This window comes from Lactuca sativa, chromosome 7 (assembly GCF_002870075.4).
Source record: "Lactuca sativa cultivar Salinas chromosome 7, Lsat_Salinas_v11, whole genome shotgun sequence".
Taxonomy (NCBI): Eukaryota; Viridiplantae; Streptophyta; class Magnoliopsida; order Asterales; family Asteraceae; genus Lactuca; species Lactuca sativa.
The window spans coordinates 4702130-4712205 of record NC_056629.2 but is presented as its reverse complement, the minus strand read 5'-3'; the positions used below and the strand labels follow the sequence as shown (position 1 = coordinate 4712205).

General features: G+C 32.9%; 1 protein-coding gene across 1 annotated transcript; it reads left to right on the top strand.

The window, feature by feature from the left end:
• The first annotated feature begins 1839 nt into the window (after nucleotides 1-1839).
• On the top strand, nucleotides 1840-9843 carry LOC111894648 (uncharacterized). Its single transcript, XM_023890743.3, has 19 exons — nucleotides 1840-2201; nucleotides 2580-2687; nucleotides 2865-3475; nucleotides 3572-4222; nucleotides 4910-5105; nucleotides 5217-5350; nucleotides 5452-5626; nucleotides 5720-5773; nucleotides 5847-6026; nucleotides 6776-6888; nucleotides 6980-7138; nucleotides 7595-7652; nucleotides 7747-7848; nucleotides 7930-8063; nucleotides 8145-8280; nucleotides 8497-8574; nucleotides 8789-8905; nucleotides 9165-9227; nucleotides 9551-9843. The coding sequence occupies exons 1-19, from the start codon at nucleotides 2055-2057 to the stop codon at nucleotides 9635-9637; spliced, it is 3303 nt and encodes a 1100-aa protein (XP_023746511.1). The 5' UTR covers nucleotides 1840-2054; the 3' UTR covers nucleotides 9638-9843.
• The last annotated feature ends 233 nt before the right edge of the window (nucleotides 9844-10076 follow it).

The window sequence follows — 10076 nt, the reverse complement described above, 5'->3', positions numbered from 1 at the left end:
TTACAATGCTGAAAACCAAAAATAATACACACACACACACACTCACACACACACACCTAAATCCATTGCAAAACACGCACACAACCACCACCACGCGGCGAATGGTGGTGGCTCAATCATTTATACTCAAAATATTTTAACGTACTGAGATTTTCAACAAATAAAGATCTTATAAATTTTAAAAGCATAAAGCTTTTTTTTCGGTTCTGAAAAATAGGGGATGTCACACTTACTGACTTGAAATGATTTTGTAATGTTATCTTTTGTAGCCCTTAACCACTATTTACAAATTTCCGAAAAGCAAACAACTTCAAACCTGCATGTTGTAGATTTGCTCACTCTAATTTGAAAGCCCTCAATAACTCATTTGAATCATAAAGTAAGCTCAAGCTCTTCTTTGGTTTTGAACATTTGAAATAACTTAACATACGAATAATGATTGTGAGCTACAAAACATTTATGTTTTTTATATGATAATTCGGACAATGGTATGGGTTCATTCATCCCCAAATGAGTGGTTTTTGTTTATTCGGAAACTAAACATAATAAGGGTACTTTTCCTGTCGGGTTTGTCAGGGTTCGGTTTCCTTCTCTTTATATTCAGTCTTATCCTTAACAAATTTAATGAAGCTCTGGAATTGTTCCAATGGGTCTCCAAATGAAACTATATTACCATCATCAACTAACAACATTAGTATTGCATGTTCAATTGCAGATTCATCACATCAAATGTTGGACCGATATCAACAATAACCTTACCTTTATACCTAACATAACCTCCTTTTTACATGCCCATCGTAAAAAGAAACATGATTCAATATCATAAATAATAAATTACAAATTTGGTTCTATTGCGACCATAACGATTTTCCCATGGAAATCGATTAATATCACTTTCCATAACATAATCAATAACAAATAATTGTATGGTGTTAGGAGGCATAATACTAACAAAAATAAGAAAATATTGGACATCGCTACCATAAAAAATCTGCAAAAATATGTTGGATCCATATCATTGAAAAGATAGACGTATTGGATTAGTATGTAACATGAACTTTGAAGCAACCATCATAATTAACCAAGAAAAGTTGATATCAGTGCTTAAATCTACACCAAAACATGTGTAGTTTGGAGCAATATATTGCATAGATCTATTGATTCACACCAATTGTCTTCCACTAGAAACATATACTCTAAAAAATTCCTTATACAAACTCATTTTTTTAGTATCCAAAAGTTATATTTGGTTTATGCAGCGACAATGACAATAAAATTACCCTAATATTACAGTTTGGAATGACCGTGCATTACGAATAAGGGATCCGAAATGCATTTTTCAGTCCAAAATGTATGGATGTCACATTCTGGATGATTTTTTTTACCAATAATTGCCAACTCCAAAATGACCATAACAACTTTAAAATACGTTATTCCGGACTAAATGGTTATTATTCAAAAACTTAAGAAAAATGATTATTTTTCTATTTTAAATTATCTAATTTCATCAAAATTAATTGCGATAACTCTTAAAGATAAAATCACATATTAAAAAATTATCTAATTTCATTAAAATTAACTGTGATAACTCTTAAAGAAAAAAACACATATTAAAATTGGATCCTATAGAACTTATTTGATACATATGAAATACACCAAATTAGTGCAAGAATGCATAATTGTTATTCCTCGTTTTAGACTTTTAGCAAAGACTTGTACAAAAATTAGCCCTCGTACAGTCGTACAATTTAAGTCATAAATAACCGTCAAGTTACCATAGCATTTTAAATTGTTACCCATTAGCCCTTGTACTATAAAGGTTTTAATTTGGCCACAAAAGAAGTTCAAACTTCGTCTCATCCCGATTTTCTCATTTTCAAAATCTCAGATCCACACACCCTCTATTTCTCCTGAATCATGGTCGTCATCTCCGTCTCTACCCTCTCCCCCAATGATTTCTGATTTCCTCGTAAAACCCTAGCATTTCAATCCCTTTGATCCTCTGCAAACCAACTCAAATTTTGATATAATCATACTTACAATCAGAAGCGAAGATGTATATGGCGTACGGATGGCCTCAGGTGATCCCTCTGGAATCAGGGCTATGTCCAACTTCGCAGCAGATCATATACCTTAAAGTTGTTGATCGTTTATTGCTAGTTGTTTGCCCTTCTCATTTTGAGCTGTGGAGCTCTTCGCAGGTCTAATTCTCTCTCTATCCTTACAAATTGTTAGTATGTATATGCACAAATTTTGAAATTACATCATTAGTTCGCAATTTGAGTTGTGCTCAATCGGTTTTTTACTAGATTGATGCACTTGATATAGGAAATTGATGATTATGATCATGAATTTTGCTGACAGTGGTGTACGGAACTGTAGTCGAGTTCCTATTAAAAAGGAATGGAGTACTAAAATCAACGAGTGGATGCAATGCTTTATTAGGCCACATATTTAAGTAGTTTTCCAATTGCTTTAACTGAAAATACAGTTAAAATTTTAGCGAAATTTATGCATTTGGTTTAAGAAATTAATAATCATGAGCATTAATTTTTGGTTTTGATCTATATCTGGTGCAGCATAGGGTGAGATTAGGGAAGTACAAGCGAGATCCGGATTCAATAGCAAGAGAGGGGGAAAATGTGCAGGCTATCTGGAGCCCTGATACCAAATTAATTGCTGTTCTTGTAAGTATGGGATTGGCTAAATGGCTTCTTGTCCTTGTTGGTGTTTTTATATAACTTTGTGAGCATCATATTTGGATCGTTTTGTTGCTCGTAAAGTAAAATCTCTTTGCTATGCTTAGAATCATGATATCAAGTGTAGAATAATGTAACTTTTTATATTGTTTCCTTTGTTTGCAGACATCTTCATTTTATCTTCACATATATAAAGTCCAGTTTATGGAGAAAAAAATACACATAGGAGGAAAACAACCATCCAGTCTATCTCTTGCGAATATTTCTCTACTTATGAATGAGGAAGTCCCCTTTTCAGAAAAGGACCTGATGATGAGCAATATCATTTGTGACAGCAAAAACTTGTTGGTTGGACTTTCAAATGGAAGTTTGTATAATATGTCTTGGAAGGGTGAGTTTTATGGAGCCTTGGATCTTGACTTCCATTTGAACACTGGAAATGGCCATACAAAATTGTCTAATGGTGTTGTATCATCCAGTCATTCTCTGTCTAGAAAATCAGCCATCACTTATTTGGAGTTTTCATTGCCACTAAGGCTGTTATTTGTTCTATTCTCTGATGGACAATTGGTGCTATGTTCCATAAGTAAAAGAGGTCTGAAGCAAGCTGACTCGGTCAAACCCGAGTATCGGTTAGGCTCTGGCGATGCAGTATGTGCTTCCATTTCGCCAGATCAGCAAATCCTTGCTGTTGGCACCAGAAGAGGTGTCATAGAGTTGTATGAAATTAGCGAACCCATTTCACTTATTCGTTCTGTCTCCTTACATGATTGGGGGTAAGTTTGTAAATTGTAATTATATCATGGAATTCATCTTTGAAGTTTGTACTTTGTAATGATGAATGACTGTTTTACCCATGTTTGTTTCTGTAGATATTCAATGGATGATACCGGTGCGGTTAGTTCTATTTCATGGACACCTGATAGTTCTGCTTTTGCAGTTGGATGGAAATTAAGAGGACTTACAGTTTGGTCTATTTCTGGTTGTCGTTTGATGTCTACAATCCGTCAAATTGGTTTAAATTCCGTGTCATCTCCAGGGGTAAAGCAAAACCCAGATGGAAATTATGAACCTTTAATGAGTGGGACCTCATTTATGCAGTGGGATGAATATGGGTATAGACTTTATGCTGTTGAAGAAGGTTCTTCAGAGAGAATACTTGCGTTTTCTTTTGGGAAATGTTGCCTTAACAGAGGGGTTTCGGGTAAAACCCATGTTAGACAAGTTATCTATGGTGAAGATCGGTTACTTGTTGTCCAAGATACAGATGAACTCAAGTTAATGCATCTTAATCTTCCAGTTTCTTATATTTCACAAAATTGGCCTGTTCTTCATGTGGCAGCCAGTGAGGATGGGATGTATTTGGCAGTTGCTGGTCTTCATGGGTTGATTTTATATGACATTCGATTAAATAGATGGAGATTTTTTGGGGATGTGACTCAAGAACAAAAGATTCAATGTACAGGCTTGTTATGGATGGGGAAGATTGTTGTTGTTTGCAACTACATCGAGCAATCAGACATGTGAGCAATTTATGCACAATGAGATTCTTAGGGGCTGTTTCTTGTTGACTTAATGGGTTAAGGACTTAATCTGGACAACTATACATGGATGTTTCTTTTTTACTTAATCTGGACAGAATGGCTTAATGGTTTAAGCCAAAAAAATCTGGTGTAATACATACATATGCTATTTGTTACATTTTTCCCTTTTATCCCCACCCCTTTCTTATGGATTCAGACTTAAGATTGAACGAAATTTGCATAATAAGTATAGTACATATATATAAATATGTGACTAATAAAACTATTTTGTTGAATTTTACATGTTAAAAACACGTGAAAATCCAGTGACCACTTTAAGCAGTATTTCATAAATTGATGACATTAATTTAGATCCATTTTGTTTTTGATGTTTATTGAAATATATATTTCGAGATTTAAAGCTTTTCTTTTATTAAAAAAAAATGTATTCTTAAAATAAAAAATATAATACTTTCACATGTAATAATACTATAAGGGTTTACATTTTTTTAGGTTCAGATTCAGATAGTTTATTCAGTCCAGAAAAAAAGTCTTTATACAACACTATATCCAGATAGACATCATCATCCATTGAGCCACTTTATCCATACTAGACCTAATGAGAAAGAAAAAAAACTACTCCATGTTTAATTGGTAAATAACAAGTACTTATCAACTTTTTTGCAGGTATGAGTTGCTATTCTACCCAAGATATCATCTTGATCAGAGCTCACTTCTTTATCAAAAACCATTGCTTGCAAAACCCTTGGTGATGGATGTCTATAATGACTATTTACTTGTGACTTACCACCCATTTGATGTCCATATATTCCATGTGAAGTTATCTGGTGACTTGACTCCTTCCAGTACCCCTATTTTACAGGTAAATGGATTATGTTTGTGAACTGATTTTATTTGGCACACCATTGATTGAGGGTTACTTTAGTCTTTATAAGTTTCTTCCTGTATTTTTAAGTGATAAAATGACAAACAGCTTTCTACAGTACGAGAGTTATCCATCATGACTGCGAAGTGCCACCCTGCTGCAATGCGTTTTATACCCGATCAACCAGATACTGATGCCTCCATTAAAGACGCTTCATCATCATCAGAAAAAGAACCCATTAGGTTTTGCTTCTAACCAATTAAACCATATAAATGGTAATTCTGTGCAAAATTATTTATTGTTTTCCTTTTTTTTTTTTTTTTTTTTTTTTTTTTCGTTTTAGATGTTTGATACTAAGGGCGAATGGGGAACTGTCATTACTTGATCTAATTGATGGTCGTGAAATGGAGCTTACAGAGTCTATAGAACTGTTTTGGGTTACATGTGGAAGATCAGTGGATAAAACAAATTTGATTGAAGAAGTTTCATGGTTAGACTATGGCCATCGTGGAATGCAGGTGATAGATAATTTTCAAATCTTACAAAATTCTATTAATTTACCACTTTGTCCTTATCTTATATATGACTGATGACATGATTTCTGGTTACAGGTTTGGTATCCATCTTCAGGTGTGGACCCCTATAAACAGGAAGAATTCTTACAGGTAAGCACAGATTAATGATTTTCCTCCTTTTTTTTTTTGACAGAATATAGTCGTAATGTAATAATATTTGTAGCTGGATCCTGAGCTTGAATTTGATCGTGAAGTGTATCCACTTGGTTTGCTTCCAAATGCGGGAATTGTAGTTGGAATTACCCAGAGACTATCGTTTTCAGCATGCACTGAGTTTCCATGTTTTGAGCCATCTCCTCAAGCACAAACTATACTACATTGCCTGCTTCGCCACCTTCTTCAGGTGCTTTCAAATTTTATCCTTGTTGCTAAATGCTAACTAATATATAATAATATGAAGAAGGATCAATTGAGAACGCATTTTTTTCCTAAGAACTGCGAGGACTAATCTGATCCATTGATTTGATGGTTGGTTAGTTTAATTTTTTCTTTTTCCATCAAAACTTATTTGACATATAAGCTAGACTTTGTTTTTTTTGGAAAAAACTAAATACATCAAAATTTGTACTTTTGTCTACAAATAGAGACCAATCTTGACATATTTTCATTTTTTTCTCTGAAATCTGTTATTTGAATTATAATGTTTGCTATGATCATTCAACAACTTATGCTACTGTATCATAACGCTCATTATTATTCATGATTCAAATTATCGGAATTATAAAATTGTCAAGATTGGGTTTAATTGTAGGGAATAAAAAAAATACGAATTTTGGTTTATTTATTTATATTTTTAATAAAAATAAAGTCTACCAGATAAGTTTTGTTGGAAAAAAAAACACGCTCACCAACCACAAGTTGACATGTTGCATTGGGATGATTAATTACGTAAAAAAATTACAATCAAAGCATGTGACATCTGACAACCATGCCCTTGTTGAATCAATGGTCCATACTAGTACTCACGGAAAAATGGGTTTTCCATGGATCTTAAGCCTCTATAGTATTACTAAAATGGATCGCACTACTGTAAAAATAATGGTAAAGTTGTTTAAAACTGGCTTATAAATTGTTGGTCTTGTTCTTGTTCAGAGAGATAAAAGTGAAGAAGCTTTACAACTGGCTCGATTATCAGAGGAGAAGCCTCATTTTTCACATTGCTTAGAGTGGCTTCTTTTTACTGTTTTTGAAGCTGAAATTTCCAGGTAATTCTAGCATTTTTTCTTTTCTAAATGTTTTTTTTTTCTTATTTTATTTTAAAGTATCTCACAAATTATACTGAAACTTTGTTGACAGCCAAAATGCAAACAGAAATCAAAGCCCTTCTCTTTTGGAGAAAACTTGTGATTTAATAAAGAAATTTCCAGAATATTTTGATGTTGTTGTTAGTGTGGCAAGAAAGACTGATGGTCGACATTGGGCAGACTTGTTTTCTGCTGCTGGTAGATCAACCGAGTAAGTTTTTTTTTTTTTTCAACTTTACTTGTGGATTTACCTTTTAATTAATAGGTCAAGATTCAGGAAATATCAACATACTTTATTCATTTTTATCAATTTAGACAATGTACCTGATTCTTTACCCACACTAGCAATATATTTACATTTATTTACCATAGTAACAACTTGCTTACATATATTTTTTTTTACCAATATGTATCTTATAATTCCTTACTTATAAAATCGATGTACTTACATTTCCTATATTGGTAGATATAGAGAATGTAAGTACATTGCTATAATAGGTGAAAAATAAAGTACATTGCTATTATCAACAAAGAAATATAAGTACATTGTTATTACAGGTAAAAAATAAAGTACATTTCTTATATTGCTAGATAGGGTAAACTCCATTGCTATTCTCTACAATTTGCCTTAATTAATATGTTGTTTGTTGCTTATGCTTTAATCCAGGTTGTTTGAAGAATGTTTCCAAAGGAGATGGTATCAAACGGCAGCTTGCTATATACTTGTATGTGATTAGGTTTGACTAGTGTTTGACTTCTGTAGTTAATAAAGCTTTAGATTTGATGTTTTTTTTTGTTGACTTGTGTGGGTGAATGAAGGTTATTGCAAAGCTCGAAGGAGCACCTGTGAGTCAATACTGTGCTCTACGGTTGTTACAGGCAACACTGGATGAATCTTTATACGAACTTGCTGGGGAGTTGGTATGTACATGTGTCAAGGGTAATAAGGGCAATACTTAAATGTGGCAGGGGTAATGACGGTATATTTTTTTTGTTACCCAGGTGAGATTTCTGTTGAGATCTGGAAGGGAATATGAACCTACAACACCAACAGATTCGGATAAATTATCTCCAAGATTTCTTGGATTATTTCTTTTTCCTTCTAGTTATAGGAAACAGTCTACAGAGGCAAGAAGGTAATTGTTCTTTAGTTTGCATGTGATTCACATTGCTATAAATGATAGTAATTGATTTTTTTTTGTTTTTGGACGAAATAGCCCTTCATTCAAAGAGCAGAATGCACATGTTGCTTCTGTCAAGAATATCCTAGAAAGTCATGCTAGCTACTTGATGTCTGGGAAAGAACTCTCCAAGCTTGTTGCTTTTGTGAAAGGCACCCAGTTTGATCTAGTGGTAAGAGAAGCTCTTTGATAATCAATAATAGACATTGTACTTTATTTGTGACTTACATATTGTTTATTATGAATAAGGAAATGTAAGTATGATGCTATTTTGTGTAAAGAATTGTTAATACGTTGCTGTTATGAGTAAAAAAGTAAAGTCTCTTGCCGATATATGTTGCTATTTTCTGCAATTTGCTTGTTATGTAATCATAAATTCTACTGACAGGAATATTTACAACGGGAAAAATATGGAAGTGCTCGTTTGGAGAATTTTGCTTCTGGACTTGAATTGATAAGCCGGAAGGTATTCCTTTTGTTACATAAACTTCTTAAGACTGACTCATAATAAAAAAATCAGTTGATTTAAGTTATGGGGTGGGGTAGTTAGGTAATTTGACATTTAAATCGAATTTTTATTTGATGACTTTGACCCTAAGAGCCTGTTTGTTATGTAGTGCATGGACTTGCTCTTATATCATTTTATTTTTGCATTTACAAAATCTGTTTATTATTTTCAGCTTCAAATGGGAACCTTGCAAAGTCGGTTGGATGCAGAATTCCTGTTGTCTCATATGTGCTCAGTCAAATTTAAAGAGTGGATTGTAGTTTTGGCGACTCTTTTAAGGCGATCTGAGGTAAGATATTAGTGTGAATGTATTTGCTAGTCCTATATCATATATGCAAAACAGAAGCTAAAGAATGCTCTCAGTTATTATAGAACTCACAGTTGAGTAATTCTACATTTATCTCAGTAATCAGTTTTTCTACAACTCCTTATCTACTTGTCCAAATCTTTGTTTACTTCACCCTAAATAATCAGAAAATCAGATTCATGTAAATCAGTATTGTTTTTAGAATACATATGTATGTTTTATGTGATTTTGGTATATATAGGTTCTCATTGATTTATTTCGCCATGATATGCGACTCTGGAAAGCATATAGTGCAACACTGGAGGTATACGTCCCCTAAAATTTCAGTTCAGTTATGTTTAACCCAAACTTTGGGTTAAACGCAAGAAATAGCAACATACTTCCATTGATTTGTTTATTTATTATAGCATTCTATTTTCATTTCTTTCTGTTATAATTTTTTTTTTTTTTGAAAAATACAATGCTATGAGTGGGTAGATTTTGCAATGTATAATGATGTCCTAATAAGAAAAAACTAATTTCCGTAACACATAATAATAAACAAATAAATGAAAGTTGGTTGCTATTTTGTCCTTAATCTTTGGAAAAAGACAAACCACTAATATTGTGTGACGTTACGTGTGTCAGTCGCATCCATCGTTTTCTGAATACCATGATTTGCTGGGAAGCTTGGGAGAGAAACTTTCATCCAATGAAATTACAGAAGAGACCTGATGAGAACACAAATAAATCAAACTAGGTTGTATCATTTTGTATTTGCGGTTCAATTTATTATTGGTTTTCTGATTATGAGAAAAGTTGCTTTTACACTTACATATTTTACATGTAGTTTTCTTTTTTGGACGATTATCTAATGTATATAAGATGTTTTTCTCAAGAAACGGTAGCTTTTGGATAACAGAAGTCATATTTCTATTCTATCTATAATTCTATATGCTTATGCTTGCTAATGGGTGGATTTTGGTTATAGTTGAATGAATGGGCCAAACAGGTTGAAGTAAAATGTGTTTTTGATCCATATAGCTTCTTAAATTAGTTTGATTAAATAATTAGATTATTTTATAGTTCTTACAAAGCATACTCAAAAGGTGGATAGAAACTGTTTTTGAGTCGACTCATTTCGATTTGTACCTAAAATCTACAGGTTGAAGTA